General features: G+C 41.1%; 1 protein-coding gene across 1 annotated transcript in view; it reads right to left on the bottom strand.

Moving 5' to 3' along the window:
• The window catches only part of LOC146576963 (uncharacterized), a 29,286-nt gene extending 3,058 nt beyond the window's left edge, over positions 1-26,228 (bottom strand). Inside the window, exons 1-11 of the mRNA XM_085268118.1 lie at positions 25,766-26,228; positions 24,683-24,808; positions 24,500-24,598; positions 24,317-24,430; positions 22,005-22,083; positions 19,837-20,023; positions 17,888-19,685; positions 14,959-15,132; positions 14,572-14,745; positions 14,222-14,395; positions 8,732-8,905 (exon numbers count right to left, since the gene is read on the bottom strand). Of these exons, the coding sequence (XP_085124244.1) occupies positions 8,732-8,905; positions 14,222-14,395; positions 14,572-14,745; positions 14,959-15,132; positions 17,888-19,685; positions 19,837-20,023; positions 22,005-22,083; positions 24,317-24,430; positions 24,500-24,598; positions 24,683-24,771 (3,062 nt within the window). The 5' untranslated portion in view covers positions 24,772-24,808; positions 25,766-26,228. The remainder of the gene's footprint in view (positions 1-8,731; positions 8,906-14,221; positions 14,396-14,571; positions 14,746-14,958; positions 15,133-17,887; positions 19,686-19,836; positions 20,024-22,004; positions 22,084-24,316; positions 24,431-24,499; positions 24,599-24,682; positions 24,809-25,765) is intronic.
• Positions 26,229-27,539: the final 1,311 nt, after the last annotated feature.

Below are 27,539 nucleotides of genomic sequence, written 5' to 3'. Positions count from 1 at the left end.
ATGAGCACCGACAATTTCAGGAAAAGTGGGAAATGCAATATTTCTTTGTTGAGCACAGGGGCACCCCGACCTGTCTTATTTGCACAGAGAAAGTTGCGCTGCACAAGGAATACAATTTGAAACGTCATTACACAACTAGACATGCTGAGCTGGATGCAAAATACCAGGGAGACGAGAGAGCGCACCGGGTTGCCAGTCTTAAAACAGATCTACTGAGGCAGCAAGATTTCTCCAAGAAAGCAACCAAAGAGAATAATGCAGCAGTCGGAGCCACGTGGTTAGTGAGATGATTGCTAAAGCAGGGAAGCCATTCACAGAAGGTGCATTTGTCTAAAAGTGCATATTGCAGGCTGCAAATATAGTCTGTCCGGGAAAGAAAGGTCAGTTTAGCAACATCAGCCTTTCTGCCAACACCGCAGCAGATCGCATTTCTGACCTGTCAAGTGACATTTATGACCAACTGTGTGAGAAAGCCAAATGTTTCAGTGTATACTCAGTCGCTCTTGATGAGACCACAGACATCACCGACACTGCCCAGCTCCCAATGTATGTCCGTGGTGTTGATGACAGTTTTGAAGTGATGGAGGAGCTGCTCACAGTAATTCCAATGCATGGCCAGACCACCGCTCAGCAGATATTTACAAGCTGTGTGATGCCATTGAGAATGTTGGTTTGCCATGGAAGAGGTTTGTTGGAATAACAACAGATGGAGCGCCATCAATGACAGGGAGGAAACATGGACTGGTGGCACAAAACAAACTGGAAGAGGAAGGCGTGGAGGAGGCCATTGCTCTGCACTGCATCATCCATCAGCAGGTCCTTTGCAGCAAATGCCTGAAGTTTGACAATGTGATGTCTATTGTTGTGAAATGCATCAACCAAATCAGATCCAGGGGCTTAAAGCACCGAAGGTTCTGTGCTTTTTTAGAGGAAATGGAGTCAGAATATGGGGATGTGCTCGACTTCACTGAGGTACGTTGGCTCAGCAGGGGAAATGTATTAAAGAGACTTTTTGAGTTGAGAGCAGAAGTGAAGCCTTCATGGAGAAGGATGGAGTTAGTGTTCCTGTGCTAACTGATCCCAAATGGCTCATGGACTCAGCTTTTCTTGTTGATATGACACATGAGCTTAATGTACTGAACAAGACGTTACAAGGCCAGGGGCAACTTGTCAGTGCTGCCTATGACAACGTGAGAGCATTCTCCACAAAACTGGCGCTCTGGAAAGCTCAGCTCTCTCAGACAAACCTTTGCCATTTCCCAGCATGCAAGGCACTCGTGGATGCAGGCACACCATTCAGTGCTGACGAGTATGTTGATGTCATTTTGAGGCTACAGGAGGAATTTGATCACAGATTTGCTGACTTCAAGACACACAGAGCCACCTTTCACATTTTTGCGGACCCCTTCTCCTTTGATGTGCAAGATGCCCCTTCTGTGCTTCAAATGGAGCTCATTGAGCTGCAGTGCAACTCTGAACTCAAAGCAAAGTTCAGGGAGGTGAGTGGAAAAGCAGACAAGCTTGGACAATCTTTGAGAGAATTGAGCCCTAGTTTCCTTCGGCTTTCCCGAATGTTCAAGCGGACCATGTGCCTTTTTGGTAGCACATACTTGTGCCAAAAGCTCTTCTCCACTTTGAACTTCAATAAGTCCAAGTACAGGTCCAGACTTACGGATGATCATCTTCAAGACATACTGAGGGTCGCAACTGCTTCCTCCCTCAGGCCAAATCTGGCTCGGCTATGCGAGAGGAAACGCTGCCAGGTCTCTAGCAGCAAGGAGTAGGCAAGAGAAGCCATGTTCAGAAGAACAGTTCATTTTCTACAGTGTTCCATTCATGTTCAGAAGAAGGTTATAGAACTGTTAATACAGACATTTCAATCTAAATACAGCAGATATAGAAGACTGAAAGATACACACAAGTTCACTGACTAAAAATATCTTATTATTATTTTATTTATGTATTACAGATTGATTTTTTTTCTTATTAATTCTTAATTTGTTTATTTATTTTTCATATTTTGTGTTAAAAAATAAAAATAAAGAGATTTGAGAAGATTGGAATTTTTTAACCATGCCTTTCTTGTGGAAAACCTAATGCGGCCCAGCCTCACCCAGACTCTGCCTGCAGCGGCCCCCAGCTAAATTGAGTTTGAGACCCCTGTCCTACACCATAAATCAGTAAGAGAGGGTACGACCTCTCTCATGGCCCCAAGTGGTGTGTGCATGCCAGAGCATTCTGGAAGGCACACAGAGTCTTTACAGACTACTCAGGATCAAACCTCTATCATTATGCAATCGATTATACAACTCTAAGCATATATGAGTAAATATTTCTAAGCATAAATGACAATCAACAATATAAACCTTACAGCTGGTTTTAATAACAGAATTCATTTGTTTCTCAGACGAGAAAGAGCTATCGAGAAACCCTCCTAAATCTTTAGTTCTTAACTTTTCCAGTGGGCCAAGGTCAACATTATCTGCTAATGCTAAATAGGCTGCCGTTATTAACTAATGCTAATTTGACATGAATTAGCATTATGCACTAATGCTAACACTTACTTTTTTTAAAAATGTGAGTAGCTAATGCTAACACTATTTCCCTTAACTTTATAACAATGTGAACGGCTAATGCTAACACTCTTTTTCCTAGCATTATAACATCTGAGCTGCTAATGCTAAGTAGGCTGCCATTAGCACCTACGTCTAATTTAAGGCAAATACGCATTAGAACCTAATGCTCATATCGTTTTCCTTTGCTTTATAACAATGTGAGCAGCTACTGCTAAATAGCATTAGCTAATAACAGCAGTCTAATTTAATGCAAGTTAGCCTAATTTGCATTACAACGATGTGAGGAGTTAACGCTAAGTATGCTGCCATTAGTGGCTAATTCTAATTAGGGGTGAATAAATATTACCAGCTAATGCTAATATCGTATTCTCTTCCCTTTTAACAATGTGAGCAGCTAGTGCTAGGTAGGCTGATGCTAGCAGCTAATGCTAAAGCTAATTTAATGTGAATTAGCATCACATTAGTGAGGAGTTAATGCTAAGTAGACTGCCATTAGCAGGTAATGCTAATTTTAGGTGAATAGGAATTGGCAGATAATGCTAATACCATATTTTCTTGCTTTATAACAATGTGACCAGCTAATGCTATGTAGGTTGCCGTTATTAGCTAATACTAATTTGAGGTGAATTAGCATTATCCCTTTATGCTAACAATGCTTTTTCTTACTTTTTAACAATACAAGTAGCTAATGTGAACACTTTTTTTTTTATTGAATTCTAATTTTTCCCTTGCGATGTGAAGAGTTAATGCTAAATAGGATGCCATTAGTGGCTAATTCTAATTTTAGATGAGAAAGCATTAGAAGCTAATGCTAATACCATATTTTCTTGCTTTATATCAATATTAGTAGGTAATGCTAAGTACGTAGCCATTATTAGCTAATGCTAATTTAGGTGAATTAGCATTATCCACTAATGCTAACACTGTTTTTGCCAACTCTTTTCCCTTGCATTATAACAATATGAGCAGCTAATGCTAAGAAGGCTGCCATTATTAGGTAATGCTAATTATTATGTGTGTTAGCATTATCCGCTGCTGCTAGCAATGTTTTATCTTACCTTTTAACAATATCAGCAGCTAATGCTAACACTACTTTAATTTCAGTTAAACTTACTTAGCATTAATTAACTTCATTTAGCATTAAGAAGTTTTTGCTATAGGCTACCATTAGTGGCTAATGCTAATTTTAGGTAAATAGAAATTGGCAGCTAATGCTAATACCATATTTTCTTGCCTTATAACAATGTGACCAGCTAATGCTAAGTAGGGTTGCAAAATTCCCGGAATTTTCCAAGATGGAATCTTTCCATGGGAATTAACGGGAATTTATGGGAATAAACGGGAATTAACGGGAATTTATGGGAATAAAGTGGGAATTTTCAAAATTGAAGGTTGGCTCTTCTTAGGGAACTTAAATATAGTTGAGCAAAGTATATTTTAGCATAGTATTGACAAAAACAAACAAACGCAATTCAAATACACTTGAATATCCATGCCATTCCTTAATCACATGTACAGAGCACAAGCTTGCTGCATGGCTATTGAGACCACCTACTGGCACTGTGCATGCCTCCATCACATGTACACATGGACCACACTTTTGAGCCCGAAGGACAAAGAGTATTAAAGGCACACATTTGAGCCTGTGGACTTAACAAGTGAGGTAAGTTTTGATGATATTATGGGAAAATATATTCATTAAATGTTTAAATTGTGAATATCACATAAAATGTATTAATCTGGTAGATAGCAATCTGATAAGATGCTAAATAAAATACTAGCATATGATAAGATGCTAAATAAAATGCTAGCATCTGATAGATGCTAAATAAAATGCTAGCATCTGTTAGATGCTAAATAAAATGCTAGCATCTGTTAGATGCTAAATACAATGCTAGCATCTGTTAGATGCTAAATACAATGCTAGCATCTGTTAGATGCTAAATAAGCCATAGCTAGTATAACATAAAGAAGATGCTAGCTTCCTCATTTGGTTGTTTTGTTTTGAAGATCATTCCAGTTGTTTAGCTAGCCTTACTATTTATATCTGTTTATTATCATATTGCAATTGTATTATTACGATCTCTTGCATTGCATTAGCATTTTTACAAGCTCTTGTTTTATTTTACAGAAAAATGCCACGTGCGCTATCTGATGTGTGGAGACATTTTACACCAGCTAATGTACAAGGGAAATCTGTATATATGTGTAAGTATTGTGATAAGACGTACGTGAAGAATGCCACAAAAATGCAGCAGCACATTGCAAAGTGCAAAAAAATTCCTCAAGGCCCAACACATGCAGCAGCCAGGAGTTCCACTCAAGGGGAAAATGAATCTGTTTCAGCTGTATCAGAGTCAGATACCCACTCATCAGCTCCTGGTCCCTCTGGCATCAGAGGATTCTTTGATTTTATGGATGATAATAGCCAGAAAAACGCAGATGAGTGTTCCGCTGGTGCAATCTATGCAACTGGCTCACCCCTGATGCTGACATCCAATGTGTACTGGAAGAGATTTTTGAATGTTCTCCGACCAGCATACATTCCCCCAACCAGACATGCATTGTCTACTCATCTACTGGATGAAGAGTTCAGTCGAGTTCAAGCAAAGGTGAAACAGACCATTGACCAAGCTGACTGTATTTCAGTCATCTCTGATGGATGGTCCAATATCAGGGGACAAGGAATTATTAACTACATAATCACCACTCCTCAGCCTGTGTTCTACAAGAGTGTAGACACAAAGGAAAACAGACACACAAGCCAATACATTGCAGATGAGCTAAAAGTGATCATCAATGACCTTGGACCAGATAAGGTTTTTGCACTGGTCACTGACAACGCAGCCAACATGAAGGTTGCCTGGGCACAAGTGGAGGAGACCTACCCTCATATAACTACTATTGGCTGTGCAGCCCATACACTAAATCTTCTCCTAAAAGACATAATGGCACTAAAAACAATGGACACTCTGAATAAGAGAGTGAAGCAAGTTCTGAAATATGTTAAAGGCAAACAAGAAACTTCCGCTACATTTCTGTCAAAGCAAAAGGAAAAGAACAAGAGTACTACACTGAAGCTTCCCAGCATAACGCGATGGGGTGGTGTTGTTATCATGTTTGACAGCCTTCTGGAGGGAAAGGAGTCTCTGCAAGAGATGGCCATATCCCAGTCTGTAGGCATCGACAGTGACATCAAGAAGGTCATCTTGGATGATGTGTTCTGAGAAAGAGTATCTAGCAGTCAGAAAATCCTCAAACCTATTGCAGCAGCAATAGCGAAGATAGAGGGGGATGGTGCCATCTTGTCAGATGTCCAGTGCCTTTTTGCAGAACTCAAAGAAGAAATCCAGACAATTCTGCCCACTTCCCTACTACTGAAAGCAGAGGAAACGGCTGTAGTCAAGTCATTGGAACAGTGGAGGGAGTTCTGCATGAAGCCAGTGCATGCAGCAGCATACATGCTGGACCCCAAATATGACAAGGGCATACTTTCTGGGGAAGAGATCAACGGTGCCTATGCGGTCATTACAGCCATGTCTGACCACCTGGGTCTCGATAAAGGCAAAGTTCTAGGCAGTTTGGCAAAGTATCGAACAAAGCAAGGCCTTTGGAAAGGGGATGGAATATGGCAGTCATGCCAGCACATATCTGCAGCCACCTGGTGGAAGGGACTATGTGAATCTGAGGCCCTTGCACCTGTAGCCTCCATCCTCCTCCAAATCCCACCATCATCAGCCGCCTCCGAGCGCAACTGGTTACTGTTTGGGAACACCCACACAAAGGTTCGCAACAGGCTCACAAATGTGAGAGTGGAAAAGCTGGTCGGCATTCGGGCAAACCTACGGCTCTTTGAGCCTGACACAGAGCCATCCTCAACAAGGCTGGAAAGTGACACTGAAGAGGAAGACTCAGAGTTGGATGCTGAGGAAGTGGACATGTTGTTGGATGATGATGAGGTCCAGGAAGAGTCTATTGACTGAGCAAAAATGAGAAAAGAGGATTGCTTGAAGGAAGATTTGCATGTTTAATGGGACGTTTTGGAGGATAAGTGGCATTTTTCATTTAACCTTTTGAATGGGACTTTGTGGAGATTTTTGGACAGGGGGCATTTTTGAATGAGCGGGGTTAGGGGATGGTAATATTGAACTCAACATTTCTGTTTTTATTCATCCATGAAACAAGTTATTGAAACGTGTTCTATTCTACTGTACTTACAAATAAATCTGTTTAAATATCTGTTGAAAACATTTTGCATGGAGGTTTTCTTATGATTTCTGTTTATATTTATGCTTGGAAATAATATATTCCCAGTTAGTTCTCCTAAATTCCCATTAATTTCCATAATTCCCATTATTTCCATGGACAGTTTCCAATATGGAATATTTCCAAAATTCCCAAGCTTAACTTACCATGGAAATTTACCGGAAACTTTTCGGAAATTTACCGGAAATTTTCCGCCCCTTTGCAACCCTAATGCTAAGCAGGTGCCATTATTAGCTAATACTAATTTGAGATGAATTAGCATTATCCGCTTATGCTAACAATGTTTTTTCTTACTTTTTAACAATACGCCATTAGTGGCTAATTCTAATTTTAGATGAAAAAGGATTAACAGCTAATGCTCATACTGTTTGCTTTGTAAGAATGACAGCAGCTAATGATATGAAGTCTACCGTTATTAACTAATGCTAATTTGATGAGAATTAGCATTATCCGATAATGGTAACTCTTTTCCCCTGCATTATAACAATGTCAGGAGTTAATGCTAAGTAGACTGCCATTAGGGGCTAACTCTAATTAGGGGTGAATAATTATTAGCAGCTAATACTAATACCGTTTTCTCTTTTTCCTTATAACAACTTGAGCAGCTAATGCTAATTTGATGCGAATTAGCATTATATTAGTGAGCAGTTAATGCTAAGTAGGCTGCCATTATTAACTAATACTACGTTGACGTGAATTAGCATTATGCGCTACTGCTAATACTGTTTTCTCTTACTTATTAAAAATGATAGCAGCTAATACTAATACTCTTTTCCGTTGGGTAACAACAAAGTGAGGAATTAATGCTAAGTTGGCTGCTTTTAGCGGCTTATTCTAATTAGGGGTGAATAATTATTAGCAGCAAATGCTAATACCGTTTTCTCTTTCCTTATAACAATATGAGCAGTTAATGCTAATTTGATGTAAATTAGCATTATATTAGTGAGGAGTTAATGCTAAGTAGGCTGCCATTAGCAGCTAAAGGTAATTTGAGGTGAATAAGCACTAGTAGCTAATGCCAATACCCTTTTCTCTTGTGTTATAATGATGTGAAACGTTAATATTGTTCTCAAACAACATGTAAATTAATCAGAATGTTTTTTTGTATGTAATTTGTATAGTATTTTTTTTTCCTCTCATTTCTTTTCTAAATGTACTTGTATATTGTTCACATTTTGAAATAAATTACCAATCAAAAATTACCAATCAATCAAATATTGATTCTAACAGGGCCCATAAACAGCATTAGCTTAGCAGCATTAGCTTATCAGAGTCTCCATCATGGTCACACAAATCCTTAGCGGAGCAAAGTGGCCTACTTAGCAATAGCTGCTGTAGAAAGCAAAGGGAAAACAGTATTAGCATTAGCTGCTAAATGTGCACTTGAGAACAAATCTATTGTGAATTCAGCCGTGAATGTAGTGTTTCCAGTAAGCTTCCATTTCCAAATGTTAGCTGCTCCTGTCTGCCTCTTTGTCACACACACAGACTGAAATGATTCACAGCCTTGTTTCATCCTTCTGTCAGTGTCACTGACTGTCACTGTGACTGTGGACATACAGCATGGGAAACACACACATGGCTGATACTTGTATCTAAAGTTACAAAATGTTGTCTCTGTCCAAATATTACCTAACTGTAAGTCTACTTTTAATGAAACTCTCAACATGACTTATCAGTTATCATTAATGTTCCTGCAAACAGACTCCTTGAAGACCCCCTACATAAATATCCATGTACTATCCAGCTAGACTAGTGTGTCTGTCCCTGAAAATATTCCTGCATGTGTGATTGTTCATGTCTCATCTGCAGGAAACAAACAGGAAGTGAGTGAAAGACACAGGAAATGATTCCAGCTCTTCCTCCTATATCAGACATTCTCTCCATACCTGAGAGTGTCCAGTCTCCAGCCTGGATCCTTCAGTCCAGCCGACAGAAGCTTCATTCCTGAGTCACCTGGATGATTGTAGCTCAGGTCCAGCTCTCTCAGATGGGAGGGGTTGGAGGTCAGAGCTGAGGCCAGAGAAGTACAGCCTTCCTCTGTGATCAGACAGCCTGACAGACTGCAGACACACAAAACAACAATCCATCTGTTATCCATCTCTATAGCAGCATAACTAAGTGATGGTTCAGGGTCACCTGATCCAGCTCTAACTATAAGTTTTATCAAAAAGGAAAGTTTGAAGCTGATCGTCAAAGTAGAGAGGGTGTCTGTCTCCTGAACTCAAACTGGGAGCTGCTTCCACACCCAGTCCAACATAGCCAGGCTTTCTTTGCTGCTTTGACAAAACCTCAAATCCCAGTCAGAGATGGTGAGCATCATCACAGTGATGATCATTTCTCTGTTAACCCAGGCTTTCTGCTTCAGGATCTGTGCACGCTCACAGAACAAGGAGACCTTTAAACATCATTTCACTAAATGGATGGACTGAGCTCAGCCTACAGATGAACTGGATAAATAAAGATTTGACCTCAGTGTGCTCAGTGTTCCTGTCTATTCCTAACATATTCCTAACATGATAGCTGCACTTTAGAGCTCTAAAACTGGAACTGACACATATTTAAACTCCACATGTTACTCAGTACATTCAGTTCTGACACTCGCCCACAGTCCAACAAAGGAAACATGGAGATCACATCAGTTTGTCACCAAAGTCTAATTATTCCAGAGGGCAGTGTTGATACAACTAAAGTTATTTTTAAGCAAAGTTGAGTTTTTTATTGTCGCAGTACTTCATGTCTGAAGTATCACTTAAATGCATTACACGCTGTTGATGGAAGCAAACAAACCACCCAAACAAACAGAGGTGGGAGGCTTGGGCAGACTACGTAGGATCAGCTTGTGGGAGGAGTCAGGATAAAACCAAAGAAAGACAAGCTAACAAACACCACAGTGAAGTGAGTAGCTACAAACTGCAGGCCGATTAGTGTTGTTGAAGAAGTCGGTCTGAGGAACGTTCTTAGGATCAACAAATGATGGCATGTATGAGCCTCCCTCAAGACGCACCATCACAAGAAGAACACATGAGCTGTAGAAAAAGGAGAGACTATGAAAGCCACGGCGTTACAACGTGCACCAGCTGTTGGTCTCTCTGGAGACTACTGGGCGTGGCTGGGTAACCATGGTTACTTGGGAGTTACAGTACATGATATTAATGAAGAGTGGGAGCTGCGTTCTATAGCAAACAATTTGTTATGAGGTAATCAGCTGATCTTAGTTTAACCGGAAGCCCTTCACAATAATTGCAATGCCTTTATTTTGTACAACTACCATCAGTTCGTCTGTACTGATGGTAACTTAAAGTCACACTAATGTCGTTTAGTTTCTATAGTTTATGTAGTGGAAGTATACTACAGTACCCTGATCACTGATAGGACAGATTTATGTAGATATACACCTTTGTGTTTAACATTACTGCATTATAGTACTGTGATCTTTGTCCTTATATATGGCTATATTAGCTATACTGATGTACGTACATATAACTGGATATGTAACTTATCTATTCATCTTATTTGTCATGTATTTGTATTGTGTACTTCCTTTTTGTAAGAAACCACACACATGATCACAGCCGCAAGAATCAATCAGTGAAAGAATAAAGTGTCTCAAACCAAACCTTAAGCTCTTTATTCCACATGCTGGGATCATTTGGCCTTCAGTGGTGTTCTGGCTGACACACCGGAGTGACCAGAGTGCTAAAGAGTGAATCGGACACACCAGTGTCATCTCTGATATCTCCACTACATTTAATCGTCCTTCAGCTTGTGGCTGCCGTTAGCTGGTCTGCTAGTTAGCTGATTTGCTATTTAGCCGGTGTGCTAGTTAGCTGGTGTGCTAGTTAGCCGGTTCGCTAGTCAGCTGGTGTGCTGACCAGCGAACCAGTAGGTTACAAGATGAGCTTGTCTGTCTGATGAGCCAGCTCTCTCTGTCTTGGTCATTTTGCCCTTGGGCAAAACCTAACCTACCACTACAACTGTAGCTTACCTCCACCAGTGTGTGAATGTGAGAGTGAATGAATACAGGGAGTGCAGAATTATTAGGCAAATGAGTATTTTGTCCACATCATCCTCTTCATGCATGTTGTCTTACTCCAAGCTGTATAGGCTCGAAAGCCTACTACCAATTAAGCATATTAGGTGATGTGCATCTCTGTAATGAGAAGGGGTGTGGTCTAATGACATCAACACCCTATATCAGGTGTGCATAATTATTAGGTAACGTCCTTTCCTTTGGCAAAATGGGTCAAAAGAAGGACTTGACAGGTTCAGAAAAGTCAAAAACAGTGAGATATCTTGCAGAGGGATGCAGCAGTCTCAAAATTGCAAAGCTTCTGAAGCGTGATCATCGAACAATCAAGCGTTTCATTCAAAATAGTCAACAGGGTCACAAGAAGCGTGTGGAAAAACCAAGGCGCAAAATAACTGCCCATGAACTGAGAAAAGTCAAGCGTGCAGCTGCCAAGATGCCACTTGCCACCAGTTTGGCCATATTTTGGAGCTGCAACATCACTGGAGTGCCCAAGAGCACAAGGTGTGCAATACTCAGAGACATGGCCAAGGTAAGAAAGGCTGAAAGACGACCACCACTGAACAAGACACACAAGCTGAAACGTCAAGACTGGGCCAAGAAATATCTCAAGACTGGTTTTTCTAAGGTTTTATGGACTGATGAAATGAGAGTCAGTCTTGATGGGCCAGATGGATGGGCCCGTGGCTGGATTGGTAAAGGGCAGAGAGCTCCAGTCCCACTCAGACGCCAGCAAGGTGGAGGTGGAGTACTGGTTTGGGCTGGTATCATCAAAGATGAGCTTGTGGGGCCTTTTCGGGTTGAGGATGGAGTCAAGCTCAACTCCCAGTCCTACTGCCAGTTTCTGGAAGACACCTTCTTCAAGCAGTGGTACAGGAAGAAGTCTGCATCCTTCAAGAAAAACATGATTTTCATGCAGGACAATGCTCCATCACACGCGTCCAAGTACTCCACAGCGTGGCTGGCAAGAAAGGGTATAAAAGAAGAAAAACTAATGACATGGCCTCCTTGTTCACCTGATCTGAACCCCATTGAGAACCTGTGGTCCATCATCAAATGTGAGATTTACAAGGAGGGAAAACAGTACACCTCTCTGAACAGTGTCTGGGAGGTTGTGGTTGCTGCTGCACGCAATGTTGATGGTGAACAGATCAAAACACTGACAGAATCCATGGATGGCAGGCTTTTGAGTGTCCTTGCAAAGAAAGGTGGCTATATTGGTCGCTGATTTGTTTTTGTTTTGTTTTTGAATGTCAGAAATGTATATTTGTGAATGTGGAGATGTTATATTGGTGTCACTGGTAAAAATAAATAAATGAAATGGGTATATATTTGTTTTTTGTTAAGTTGCCTAATAATTCTGCACAGTAATAGTCACCTGCACACACAGATATCCCCCTAAAATAGCTAAAACTAAAAACAAACTAAAAACTACTTCCAAAAACATTCAGCTTTGATATTAATGAGTTTTTTGGGTTCATTGAGAACATGGTTGTTGTTCAATAATAAAATTATTCCTCAAAAATACAACTTGCCTAATAATTCTGCACTCCCTGTAGTGGGATTGTAAAGGGTCTTTGAGGGTCTCGAAAAGCGCTATATAAATGCAATCCATTATTATTATTAAGAGCATCTTTAGGCCTGACTGTGCTCATCCTTCCTCCAACCTCTCCTTACCAAAGATAACAACTACATCAGTATTAGCTCAATAACAATTTCTGCAATTCAATTGTGGACATTCATTTTTAAACCTTGTGTAAAACGATAAAACCTCAAAGTCTGAGCATTATTCTTTGTGCAAACAGCTCTTGCAGGTTCCCCCGGACTTAGGTTATTTTTATTATTTAATTACTTTCCTTTAAGCAGCTGTTCAGGCTACTAAACTCATCCCAGAAATAACAAGTGACACCATTAATAGTAGAGGTGGGAATCACCATACAACTCGCGATACGATATTATCACAATACTTAACGCACGATACGATATTATTGCGATTTTTTAAAATATTTTGCGATATTTAAATTCTGCACATAAAGGTAAACTTTATCAATATTCATTTTATCTAATATCAAAGTCTCACACTCAGTCTTTCTCTCATTTCAGTCAGTTTTATTGTTGACAAACTGAACGGTTTGTATTACAGTCTAGTCCAACTTAACTGAATGCAACCATCTGGTACAATTATAGCTATTCTGAACTATGCAATTTATGAAAACTATGCAGCCCCTTCAGCAACTGAAGAATTTGAAAGTAAATTTAAAAAAATATATAATTTTACATTAAATAAAAAAGTTTCAAACTTAATTAAAATTAAACATGTCTTAAATTAAAATAAGTAAACTGTCATGTTTATTGCTGCCAAAAAAAAAGTTAAACACATTTGGACAGTGAAGGAATGTCAGGATTGTTGCTCAGAAAAAGGATCAACATGCTCTGAAGTCAACATGCTCTGACTCCAGAGCATGTTGACTTCAGAGAAAAAATTGTTTGTAACAAAATATCGATTTCTGCTGTCCCTGTATCGATACATTATTAGCAAACAAAATATCACGATACTACACAGTATCGATTTTTTCCCCCACCCCTAATTAATAGTGGAGCTAACTTTAACAGGTGAAACTGATTTGACCTATAAGGCTACTGCAGTTACTTCTTATCAGGTTTAGTAGGGAAGACATCTGGATGAGGTAGTTAGTAGTATGTAGTTAGTACCGGGCGACTCCCCTCCCCCACATCGGCACCAGAACCCTGTATTATCTACAGGGTAAGACTGCCTGTTTTATCAAACTATGGCCATTACTACTGTGATCATTTGCAGCCCAGTGTGCCGCTCTCTCTGCTGGGATGAACCACTGGAGCTCACCCAGTCATCCCTTTCTTTCTCTCAAGAAGAAGTGAAATAAATATATTTATTATGTTACGAGTCTAATATTCTTTAAATCAAACTGTAATGAATAAATCAAGCAAGAAGATTTGGTGGCTCCACGTGTTGTAGAAGAAAAGATAAACATCTCATTTTGAGAAATCAGCCTTTAAAATTAAGTACTGTGAATAAAAAACAAACAGCGAGCCAATCAGCAGTCGCCAATATCCTCCTAATTTCATTCACAAAGAAATCAAATATATATATTATGGGCCCAAAGGAGCCTAAATCTTTAAATTAGGCAGTGCATGAAGTATTTTTTTAAATAAACAAAGACATGACTATAACAACTTTTAGTAATTCAGAGTCCAATTATCCACTCAAATGTAAATAAGAGTTCACTTGACAGCTGTAAAAGTTACCTGTTTATACAATAATATAAATCACATTTCAAATGATCATCTGTGGAAAAGTTTGAATCCTGACCTGAGAGTTTCCACTGCACACTGTGAACTCTTTAGTCCAGCGGACAGAAGCTTCACTCCTGAATCCTGCAGGTCAGAGTTACTCAGGTCCAGCTCTCTCAGACTGGAGGACTGGGAGCTGAGGACTGAGGACAGAGCTTCACAGCTTCTCTCTGACAGGTTACAGCCACTCAGTCTGAAAAATAAAAGACAATCTATAAAACAAGTACTCATGTAGAGTTTGTTAATACATTTCACAACATTAAATGTTGACTTTCTATTTTTAAAGAAAACATAAAGATACTAAGATACAACATCATATGTATGAACTTTAATTAATAATTCTAAAAACTAAATGTTTTCTGATCTGACCTCAGAGTATTCAGTTTACAGTTTAAACGTTGTAGTCCAGCAGACAGAAGCTTCACTCCTGAATCCTGCAGCTTTCTGATACTCAGGTCCAGCTCTGTCAGACTAGAGGACTGCGAGCTGAGAACTGAGGACAGAGCTTCACAGTTTTCCTCTGAGAGTTCACAGATGTTAAGTCTGAAGATAAAAACATGAATAAAGATTGTTGTTAAAGTGTAATCAAGGTGCAATAGCTTATTGTCTTGTGCTGAGCAGGTTAGTAAAACTTCCGTTTAACTTTGAAATGAATAAAAATGCTATGAAACAAGGATAACTGGATAAAGACATAAACAAAAACAAACATCAAACACATAAACAAACAGAACTAAACATAATACAAATTGATCTGACCTCAGAACATTCAGTTTGGCATGTGGACTCTCCACTGCAGCAGACAGAAGCTTTACTGCTGAAGCCTTCAGGCTGTTGGTACTCAGGTCCAGCTCTCTCAGACTACAGGACTGGGAGCTGACCACTGACAACAAATTTTCACAGCCTTTCTCTGAGACGTTACAGCTGCTCAGTCTGTGAGAGAAAGGAAAAAAACAAAAACAAAAAAAAACAAACAATATATGTGATCAAATTAAATTTGTTTATATGTTGAACCCTTTTTTAAAAAAATTTATTTAAACCTATGAGACTATGAGTGCTACCAGTCCAGTGCACATGATTGGTACCTTGATGGTACCTTGCTCAGGGGTACCACAAGGTAATTATTCGGTGGATTCGACCCCTGACCTTATGATCATGGGGCGACCACTCTGCCTACTGAGCTAATAATTCTGTGTACACTATCATACAATATTAACTAAAACAATTATTTTAGAAAATTTTAGTAATTCAATAATCATGCTCATTACCTGTGTATTGTGAATAACACTTGATTTTAAACACTAGCTGTATAAAACTCTTCCTGTTAAAGGTGTGTATAAAGGAGATGAGCTGAAATGCAGACTTCATGGAGAATGTTTGCTGTCAGTAGTGATGTGCGGATCGATCCTGAAATATCGATTCCTCCGATACCAATCATTTATGTTCTAGAATCGATTCTCACATTAAAATATCGATATTTTAGTAATTTAGAGTAAATTTGTAGTTTATCATTAACAGGAACACAGTGGAAAGAAACTATAACATTCGGATTGCCTACATTCAAAGGAACTACTTCCTCTTCCGCCTTTCATAGTCATGTGCGAAATACGGCTGTATAAATGTCTCGCAGCCCCTTGGCGTGCGCACTCACAACAATGGCTGAGCGTAATTGTGCGGATGTATTTTACCTCCACAAACAGCTGAGCCGTGGTTTGCAATAAATGTGGCAAAAAAAGTGAGGTGTTGTGGCCATACTTGCCAACCTTGAGACCTCAGAATTAGGGAGACATTCAAAAGGGCTGTTTGGGCGGATAAATATATTTTACAGGGTTTATTTATCGGATAAAATACGTTAAATGTCACCGTTATTATTGGCCGGCCCGGAAACAGCGGGGGTGTCCAAATTCAGAGGCTGCTTCCACCTGAGGACCGGCCTTCGCGGTCTAAAGAAAGCCGGGTAGTACGTCACGAGCTCCCTCGGTGGAGTGAAACTCTGCCGTCTGCTCCTTGCTGTCTAAAATATAACCGGACACTGACGTAAACTCTTCTGTTTAATCAGTTTTCTGTTTGACGTTTATTCAGCTGTGTGAAAACCCCGGAGGAACCCTCCCGAGGGAATAATAAAGTTTAATTTAATTTAATCTAATCTAATAACTTTAATCTCAGCCAAACCGATTTACTCACGAACAAATAAAACACTGAAAAAGCCAAACAAGAACATTTTTAAGTTATCAAAGTGACTTGTACATCATGTTTAACCCGAGTGGTGAAAGATCGCGGGGGTGTGAAGACGATGTGTCGGCTCAGATATTTGAAGTTTACACAGCTACATTCTCACCTGAAAATATGTTAAAAGTTTTTTTGCGACCCAGAAAGAGAAATAAGAGTGATATTAAAACTAAGTCGCTGCCGTCATTGTTGGAAACTGGAATTGGCTGGGCCGCGCTATGAATTCTGCGATATGGTTTTTCAACTTTGTTGTCCGGGTGGAAAATCTGGAGAAAGGTGGGATTCTCCCGGAAAAATCGGGAGGGTTGGCATGTATGGTTGTGGCAACATCACTAACCTTGTCAAACACCTCAGAGTAAATCATATCACAAAATATGACGAGCGTATGTTGAGGCGAACTGAAGAGGAGGAGAGGGACAGGTGCTGCTAGGGTGAGAGTCTCTCACGGAGTCCTTTAGTCCTCCAGGCAGGCAAGGTGTTCAAATAGCACACAACTTTAGTTTTTTTATTTCTATATGATGAACTCTGCATTATTAAGTGATAAGAAGAAGGTATTCTGATGTCCTGTAATCATTATGACGCTATAATTTGAGATACAATAAATAAAATCCGTTTTGTACAAAGTATCGGTATCGGATCAGTATCGTCGATACCACCCTGAATATTACTTGGTATCGGATCGGAAAGGAAATCAGTGGTATCGCACATCACTAGCTGTCAGCATATATCAAAGACAAAGCAGAGATCCATCCAGTCTCTTCCACTAAGCCCACAGAGGGACAGACAACCACTCTCACTCACACCTGCATGAAGTTTAGATCACCAGGTAACCTAACTGCATGTCTGTGGACAGTGGGAAGAAACTGTAGAGGACCCAGAGTGAACCCACTGTAATTCTGTGATAACACTGGTTATGGAAGCCTTACAGTTACATATGGTTACTGACAAGAAACACGACCTTAGAGGCAATTTCAGTAATGAAGACCGAGTTTCTCCCTCCATACAGGATGAAAACATGACAGCACAGCAGAGATTTATATTTAAAAAGGGAGGGTGTGCACTGAAAGTGAGATACAAACTTGAACTTAAATTATGAACATCAGAAAAAGATGTAGGTGAAGTCTGGCAGGTGAAGTTTGTGCTTTAGAATAAAACAACCAAACTCCTGGAGTTGGAGACAAATGAACAAGCTGAGGATAATAAACCTGTCAGAGGGGCTGAAGCATCAGAGCTCATGTTCTTATTGGCTGGGTCTGGATTGTCCTTTGATAAGAGTTACAGAACAAAGTGTGTTTTAGAAATGCTGGAGTGAAACATTAAAACTACCATATATTTACTGAGTGACTGATGATCATTTAATTTACTATTTTAAAAAAAGTTACAGTGCTCTTTGAACTCAGCATTTCTGATTTATTTCCCATGATTTTAACAATGAAGCGATGACAACATGTTTACTCACAGAGCTTTGTTGGAGGCTTTGACCACTGGCAGCATTCTCAGAAGAGCCTCCTCTGAAGCAGAGTATTTCTGCAGGTCAAACACATCCAGATCTTCTTCTGATGACAGTAAGATGAAGACCAGAGCTGACCACTGAGCAGGAGACAGTTCATCTGTGGAGAGACTTCCTGATCTCAGGGACTGTTGGATCTCCTCCACTAGAGAACGATCATTCAGTTCATTCAGACAGTGGATCAGATTGATGCTTTTCTCTGCAGACAGATTCTCACTGAGCTTCTCCTTGATGTACTGGACTGTTTCCTGATTGGTCAGTGAGCTACTTCCTGTCTGTGTCATCAGGGCTCGTAGGAGAGTCTGATTGGTCTGCAGGGAAAGACCCAGGAGGAAGCGGAGGAACAAGTCCAGGTGTCCATTTGGACTCTGTAAGGCCTTGTTCACAGCACTCTGGTAGAAGTGTGTCTCTGCAGATTCTCCTGTTTCAGACTTCTTGGATGTTGTTTGTTGTTGTTCCAGCAGATTGAGTCCAGAGTTGATGAAGGTCCGATGGACATGAAGAGCAGCCAGAAACTCCTGAACACTCAGATGGATGAAGCAGAACACCTTGTCCTGGTACAGTCCTCTCTCCTCTTTAAAGATCTGTGTGAACACTCCTGAGTACACTGAGGCTGCTCTGATATCGATGCCACACTCTGTCAGGTCTGATTCATAGAAGATCAGGTTTCCTTTCTGCAGCTGATCAAAAGCCAGTTTTCCCAGAGACTCCATCATCGTCCTGCTCTCTGGACTCCAGTGTGGATCTGTCTCAGCTCCTCCATCATACTTGACCTTCTTCACTTTGGCCTGAACCACCAGGAAGTGGATGTACATCTCAGTCAGGGTGTTGGGCAGCTGTCCTCCCTCTCTGGTTTCCAGCACATCCTCCAGAACTGTAGCAGTGATCCAGCAGAAGACTGGGATGTGGCACATGATGTGGAGGCTTCGTGATGTCTTGATGTGGGAGATGATGCTGCTGGCCTGCTCCTCATCTCTGAACCTCTTCCTGAAGTACTCCTCCTTCTGTGGGTCAGTGAACCCTCTGACCTCTGTCACCATGCCAACACAGTCAGGAGGGATCTGATTGGCTGCTGCAGGTCGTGTGGTTATCCAGAGGCGAGCAGAGGGAAGCAGTTTCCCCCTGATGAGGTTTATCAGCAGCACATCCACTGAGGTGGACTTTCTAGGGTCAGTTAGGATTGTAGTTTTGTGGAAGTCCAGAGGAAGTCGACACTCATCCAGACCATCAAAGATGAACACAACCTGGAAGTCTTCAAAGCTGCAGATTCCTGCTTCTTTGGTTTCAGTAAAGAAGTGATGAACAAGTCCCACCAAGCTGAACTTTTCCTCTTTCAGCACATTCAGCTCTCTGAAAGTGAATGGAAATATGAACTGGATGTCCTGGTTGGCTTTGTCTTCAGCCCAGTCCAGGCTGTATTTCTGTGTTAAGACTGTTTTCCCAATGCCAGCCACTCCCTTTGTCAGCACTGTTCTGATTGGTTCATCTCTTCCAGGTGAGGCTTTAAAGATGTCTTCTTGTCTGATGGTTGTTTCTGGTCTGTCTGGTTTCCTGGATGCTGTTTCAATCTGTCTGACCTCATGTTCATCATTGACCTCTGCAGTCCCTCCCTCTGTGATGTAGAGCTCTGTGTAGATCTGATTCAGGAGGGTTGGGTTTCCTGCTTTAGCGATGCCCTCAAACACACACTGGAACTTCTTCTTCAGGGTGGATTTAAGGTTACGATGACAAACAGCAGCTGGAAGTTCTGAATAATAATAATAAAAATACAACTTTAACAATCACATTTTACAAAATGCTGATGACAATTTCTGACCCACTGAGAAATGACTGAACACACTGGTGTCACAAATCTCTCATTTATCCAGCAGCTTAAATCTTTAGATAAATCCTCTTACGTCTCTGCAGACGGTCAGCCAGCTCCTCCTGCTTCATTCTCCTCAGGAAGTCCACTGTGATCTTCACAAATGCCTCTCTGCTGCTGCTCCTCTGACTCTCAAAGCATTCTGGGTAATCTGGACTCAGAACCTTCTGGATCTTCTTCAGCTCGTTCTTCACAAAAGTGATGATGTTGTCCTCCAGCAGCTGGAACAGAATACTTTATGAATGACCCACCACTCTGAACTTTAGTCCACACAACATCCACTTCTTTACGATCAAGGGGCATATCATCCGCGAACTCTTTACCAATTATAGGTTTGACTTTATCTGATTAACTGAGACTTTGTCCACAACTCCATGATCCCAAAGCGTTGATTCTGTTCATATGAATGCAGCGATTTCAGTGGGAGAAACATTTCACTGGTGTTCAGAGCTGAACTACCAACAGGTTGATGATCAAAGCCAGAAACTTGGAGATGTTTCAGGTGACTGAGTTGATCGTACAGACAACTGGTCTTAAAGGTTCACTCTGTTTACGCATACAGATCAGTATTTAAGGTTTGACTCTCATCATCCACTGGGGCACAAACTGGGCGTCATCAGGACGCTACAACACAGAACAAACACCATCCCCACAGACACAGCAGCCAGGGAAGCAGAAGAACTTCACATCAAGAAGGTCCTGAGTAAATGTGAACGCTGGTTTGAGGGCGGAGTCAAGGAGGCCATTTATGTGAAAAGGAAAGACCATCTCTGAATGGAGGAGGGGCCTAAGGGTACAACTGTCACCATCTTACATGCTGTGATTGCAGCCATTCCCCAGCTCTCTGTGAACTGGACTCATGACCATTGATCAACAACCATTGATCAATGGTCCTGACAATATGCGTACCAATGATCAATGAACTGACCTCCCAGCCCATTGTTCCTTCAGTGGGCTGGTTTCAGTCATACAAATGTCCTGTTTATGAGATTGAAACCTGCAGTCAGCTGAGACTGAAGAAGTCACCTGATGATGATGAAACGTTTCTCCCACTGAAAACATCCAGATGAACAGAATCAAGCTTTTTGGGATTTACGTACCTGGATGATTGAGCATCAAGACACAACTCTGTGACTTTTCTCAGATGAATAAATCCTCTCCTCCAGCTTTGTTTACATCTACCAGCCCTGTGGCGCTGCCCAGGGACAATAATCTATGTGAGAGGTGGAAAGTCATACAGGTGTCTGCTCCTGCCTTCAGTTATTTTATCTACTGTGTGTCAACTGGCTGAACCTCCTCCAACTGTCTACTGTCTCCCTAAACTCAACAATGACTTCGTGATCTATCCATTCTCTGACCAAACACATCCTGCTGCAGGAGGTTAACATAGCAGCCAATGATGATCCCACTCACTGTGAACAACACATTTGGACCTGATTTGCTGCTCTGGTTTACACGTGAACTTCCACTGCTGCTGTCACCAACTTGAGAGGCTCTACAGAAAAACTGGACTTGTCCATAAAAATAATAAACTACATTACAAGGACAGCATTGCTCAATCAACTCTAATTACTACTGACATGTTATCTCTTCTAACTAAGGTACAGACACTCAAACTTGCTGCTTTCAGTGAGAAGTCAAATGTCTGAATATGAGCTGGAAGCTGCTGAGAGTCCTCCTCCTTCCCGTGGGGTTTACTTCCTCTACTACTTTCACTATAAACACGCCCCTTTCATGCACCTGCAGAGGGCCACCAGCAGATGGAGCTGTCTTAAACAAATCCACTTGGATAGTTAGCTGTAGATGATTTTCTCAGTATAATTGTAGGACTTTGAGTTATTCTTTAGATTTATTTAAACTCTTATATTGTGCACAAGCGTTGAGCGACCCATAATTTCTCTGTACTTTTCATAAGAGCAGCCAGACTTTCAGCTAGTTTTTGTTTTTTTAAGAGCTCAAAGTTATTGAAGAAACAGTTATTCAGCTTCATTCCCACTGATCTCGACTACAAACTGTTTCACTTTGGTTTCTGTTTAAAGCCTCGATGTTTAAAACGTTTCCCTGTGATCACATTTGCACCGTCTGATTTCAAAGTTTGTTTCTTTTGGTCATTTAGTCCACAGAGTCCTTGGTGTTCTGAAAGGGACCTATAAATAAATGCATTATTATTAATAATAAAGTAGTTGTTGTACATGTACAGACCATAAATATGGAGTCCAGCTGTGTTTGATGCTGCTGGGCAGACTGACCACTGGGAACCTCTGAGCTCTGCTGCTCCACTCTGTGGAGGAACCATGAAGGATTAGATCAACACAGGATAAAGATCCAGGAGTTTCTGCTCAAATAACTTCATCTGAATCAAGTCTGTCAAGTTTTAGACTCTCAGATTCTGAAGATATATTTTCTGTTTTCTATGAACTTTCTTTCATCAGTGATGGAAGTGATGATGCTGCAGAAGCTCAGAGGAAACTTTGAGAAAACTGTGATGAACCATCAACTAATGCTCTCAGGAGGCCACAGGTCCCTGAATGTAACTGTGCAGTAGATTCAACGAGTGTTTGAAACCTGACCTCTTCCATATGTTTTCATTCTAACACAAGAAGTCCTTTTCTCATTGCTTTGATTTGAGTTTTCATTTGAGTTTTCTGAGTCTCGTATTTGGAGTCGAGTCTAATCAATGATCTGACAGAAGAACATTAAAAAGGATTTACCAGTGCTGTCAAAATTAACATGTAGGGTTAGGGGTTCATCTGTTATCATGATTAACATGATAAAAACCTTTAACACGACACATCTGGAGAGCAGAACGACTCAAAATCCCTGAAATGTTTCTATCAACGCACTTCGGGCAGTTTGTCCGAGTAGAGTTACCTTTGCACACGTGCAGATGTGCAGCACATCTGTTAGTGACGGCAGCTGAACCAATCAGCTCAATATGGAAGATGACAAACACACACTGACCTCTCGATGAAAAGTTTGAGCATTAAAAAAATAACAAGACGGACCAGCCGACCAACATGAAGGATTCTGCACATCGTGACAGAAGGAATTTTCTTTTCACCGAAGCACTTCCAGCTTAAAATATCACAACGATGCAAAGCACTGATGACACAACTGCCAAGTGGACAAACTGCAGACCTGTTAGTGTTGTTAATAACATAGTTTTGGTTCCTCGTGTCAAAGACTTGAAGAAGAGTGACAGAGAGTGTTAGACTGCTGCAGGATCAGTGCCACCTCCACAGACCTGTGAAGAAAATGATTGTTTGACAGATGGGCTCAGATTCAGGATCAGCTGAGGAGTTTGTGGCTGACAGAATCCTGCAGGTACAGAGCAGAGCCCATCATTAGCATGCAGGACTGTCCCTGGGGGGGGTCGGCTCATTCAGGAGGTTAATCAATGTTTACATGTTCAATAAACATGTTAAGTGTGTAAATTTGCCCTTTTCTCTCGAGTCTGTTTGCTCATGAAATGAACTTTGATTCGTTTACATTAAAAATGATGTTTAATGGTGATTAATCCAAATTAATCCACAGTAACCCTGTGATGAGTCTGATTAAACATTTTCATTAACAGCAGTAACATAGATTATATATTATTATATATTAGTGCACACTTAGCTTTTAGTATATATGTTTGTTACAAAGTTGTATTTACAGCAGAGAAGCTGAGTTAAAGACTGAAAACTATTCAAAGTCTCTTTGAATTGAAGCGTTTAACATTCTTTGTGTTTATTCTGCATTGACTTCATTATATGGTGTAAACGTCTGTTACAGGCTTAAATATAAAGTTGGAAAAATGTAACTGCAGCTATTGATCAAGTAATTGTGATTAATCAGGATTAATGACAGAAGATTGTGTCATTAATTAGTCATGTTTTAATCTACTGACAGCACTAGTGTTCACTCTGGTGCCTCCAACTGTTTTACGCCCTTTCAACACCTTCGTGGTCAAAAGTGTACACGCACAAAATCTACAATAAAACCCTCACGCAGCAATAGGACAGACACACAATCCATTTATCTCTGTGTCTCAAACACACACACGTGTATTCAAAGCCTCGATTTGTTCATATTTCATCTGTTGTGTTTTTATCTTCAGCGTTTTCAGTGTTGCTGCATTTACACCAAAAATGTTTCCATTGATGAATCAGATTGATTTGAATGTGTTTCATCCATACAAATCCCTCCCTGGTGGTCACATGACTCTATAACATAACAGGAGTCATGTGACAAGAGTTTCATGCTGTAAAATGTCAAAATGGTTGAATGTGGTGGAGTAAAAATGTGAGATGTCAGCTACTTTTCTTCAATATGAAATGTTTGCAGGGCCTGACAGGAAGTGGACGGACGCTCTGATCACTTCCTGTTTGCTGAAGTGGGTTTTCAGTTGTTTAGAAACCAAAGGCTTGTTTTAAAAGACAGTTTAAATGGGACTGAGGGAACGACGTGTTTGTAGTTTATATCCAACAACATCGAGCAGTTTAATCAAAGAGTTCATGTTGCTAACAGCTCACCTCTCTGCAGCAGACACAGGCTGGACTTTAAATTCAATGGGAAGACCTTTAGACCCGTCACTCTGTAAGGACACAGAGCTGGGTGGAGGTCCAGCTTTGAGTCTCTGATGGATCCTGAAAAAGTTATAAATCTTCAGTAAAATTCTCATCACATATCAGCTGATATTATTGGTGTTAGCTTACCTTTTCTCAGCTGACTGTCTTTGCTCAAATCTCTTAATGGCATCTTTGACTGAGTTACTTTCACAGGACACAGAGCTGGGTGGAGGTCCAGGCTGGTCCCTGTGAATAATGATGGAGCAGTGATGTGAGTGCTGAGCTGTGACATGGAGAAGAGTCATGGACAGTTAGAGATGGTCATCTCACCTCTGAGCTTTGGTCTGGCTCTCATGTTCCCCACACAGAGTGCTTTTAGAGGGAGGGACTCCCTCCTCTCTGTCCTCACACTGATCCATGCTGCTCAATTCACATCAGCTCACACATACTTTCTACCTGCAGAGGAAACACAAATCATTCATGTGCACATCAGCTGAAATCCTCCTTTCATCATGTGTGCTGTCCAAATATCAGCTGCTTCTTTCCTGCTTCATCTCAGTGTCAGCTGGATGCAGTCAGACAGCAGTGTGAGGCAGAGGAAGCTGCCATCAGCTGCTCTGCTATCAGTCCACTAGATGGAGCCTGAAGCACACACGATGCATTCACTGACACACACTGATTCACTGTGACTGGAAGCTTCAGTCAGTCCAACACGTGTGAACAACATTTTAAACATTTCAGCTGATCCAGGATTCAAAGAGGATCAGCAGAGTTAAAGCTTCACACTAATTCTTGCTGCTGAGTTTGCAGAGAACTGCACACACACTGATTCACTGCTAATGAGAAGCTTCTTCCATCCAGTAATTCATCATCCATCAGCTCTGCTGCTGCTCTCAGTCCTGGACTCTGATCACAAACTAAAAGCAGCTTTTTAACTCGTGTCTGTAAGAACTCTTAGTGTTAGCTTAGCGTTAGCTTAGCGTTAGCATGCTGTGTGCTAGCTCAGCGTCAGAGCTCTGCAGGTGTCTCGTGTGTAAATATTAATCACAGTGACAGTAAAGGAGGTAAAGGGCTGTGACGTCATCACGTACGCTGCGTCCTCTGTGGGCTCTGAGTGAACTCAAAGTACAAACTACAAGTACACAAACACGAACGTAGCTCAGAGTGGCGGACACACTCGGCCTCGTTGGTCCAGCTGTGAGTCCGTTACCGTGAACTATGGAGCGGCAGATTTGTGCTGAACTAAGCTGCACACAGCTGATGTTAGCCAGGAAACATTACACACTGACTTTAATGGAGAGACCGGAAATACAAACACACACAGTTTGTTGTGTGAAGAAATCAAACACGAGCTGAACAAACAGTAAAGTTCCTAAAGACAAACTGTTAAAGGAGGAAACAAAGCAAACTTACAGTTTCTTCACACACCAACAACAAGCTCCACTCCACACCTGGGGCCCGTTCTTCGTACGTCGCTTACTACATCCAAGATCAAATCATCGCGCTAACTCTGAGCTCGCTATTCCGGTTCCCCGAACACACCTGTTGTTGACGATTAGTACAGCTGGATGAAGTAATGTGAGATCACTGGGTGGCCCAACAGGGGCTACGCATCGATAGTAGAAACATTGATCGGCAACCCTTTGATTGGTCGGCGAAAATGTCGAAGGAGCGCGCTCGGTATTCTTCGGCAGCAGAGCAAGAACTCTTGAGTGAGGGATTTTAGGAGTTTCAGAGTCTAATTAAAACGCAAGGGAACACTGCAAAGGCTGCAAAAGCAAGGAGAGAGGGCTGGCAGAAAGTTGCTGACAAATTAAACTCGTAAGTAATTTAATAATAACAATAATAATGGAGTGGATCTATATAGCGCTCTTCAAGGCACCCAAAGCATTTTACAATGCCACTATTCAGTCACTCTCACATTCACACACTGGTAGCTGTCACAGCTGCCCTGGGACAGAAGCCAGGCTGCCATATCGCGCCATCGGCCCCTCTGGCCAACACCAGTAGGTGGTAGGGTAGATTTATCATATCACACTATATTATCCAATATTATATTACATTATATTATATTACATTATGTTATATTATATCCCCTTTCACATTAGCGCCACAACAGGACCCACTAGAACATGGGAACAAGTAAAAGGGAAATATAAGAATATTCTACAGAATGGTAATATTGATCACTTATATTGCTTTTCGTCTCTTGGACAGAGACCCTGAAATAATCTGTTTGTTTGTTTATAACAGCAACCAAGAAAAGGGGCAGCGCAAAAAAAGACAGGTGGTGGTCCTGCACCCCCTCGTCAACAAGTTGGTTAAGTAAATAATACCCTCACGGGAAAATCGATATCTCTCTATGAGCACACTGTCGCGCTGAGCTAAAGGATCCTGTCTGTCCCGCAATATACGCTGAATTCTGAGGACTCTCCTTATCAATCTTGCACCTTCCGCAATGGGTGGCTCGCGTATACGGACAGGACATGGCTGCGACAGACTTCCCAAATCCACGTTCGCTTTTATAGCCGTGGTCTCCCATCTTGATTACACGAAGTAATTTACAATTACTACTCTGAAATATGAATTACATCTGTAATAATCACATACATGTAATAGAATGTTAATAGTACATTTCCCTTTTTTAGGAAATGACCTGTATGTATCTGTGTGAAATCAATAAAAGGATCAAGTGCTGCATTATCTTTAGTTACATTGATGTTATTTATTTATGGTACAACAGTGGTAAAATATCGCTGTTGCTTTCGTATACATGAAGCGGAAATACCTGAGTGGCCGCGATCTAATCCTGTTTACATAAAGTAAACCTGCTCCCGAGCAGGTTTACGCTTACGGCTCTGTTGCTATGACAGCAAGTCCCGGATGGGCTTCGAAGAACCGAACGATCCAAGATCACGCGAAATCGTCAACAGTCAAATCCGGCTAACTTGCTTAGCGAGGTACGAAGAACGGGCCCCAGGACACTAAACACGGACACACAGGTGAGCTGCTTCCTGGAAGGAGGCGGGGCTCCACCTGAAACTCAGCACAGGTGGGAGGGGCTCAGCTCTGTGTGTGCTGATGTGTTAACTTTAAAAATATGCCGTCTGACTGCTCAGACTGAGTCAGAGTAAAGTTCACATGCTGACGTGTGGAGACATGAAACCTTGTTGTAGCTGCAGGTGTG

The sequence above is a fragment of the Mchenga conophoros genome, linkage group LG3, assembly GCF_057382185.1.
Source record: "Mchenga conophoros isolate Kocher_MC1m ecotype Shallow Benthic linkage group LG3, M_conophoros_male_GT1.1, whole genome shotgun sequence".
Lineage (NCBI taxonomy): Eukaryota > Metazoa > Chordata > Actinopteri > Cichliformes > Cichlidae > Mchenga > Mchenga conophoros.
The sequence above is the reverse complement of the archived record's forward strand: the minus strand, read 5'-3'. Positions and strand labels throughout refer to the sequence as shown.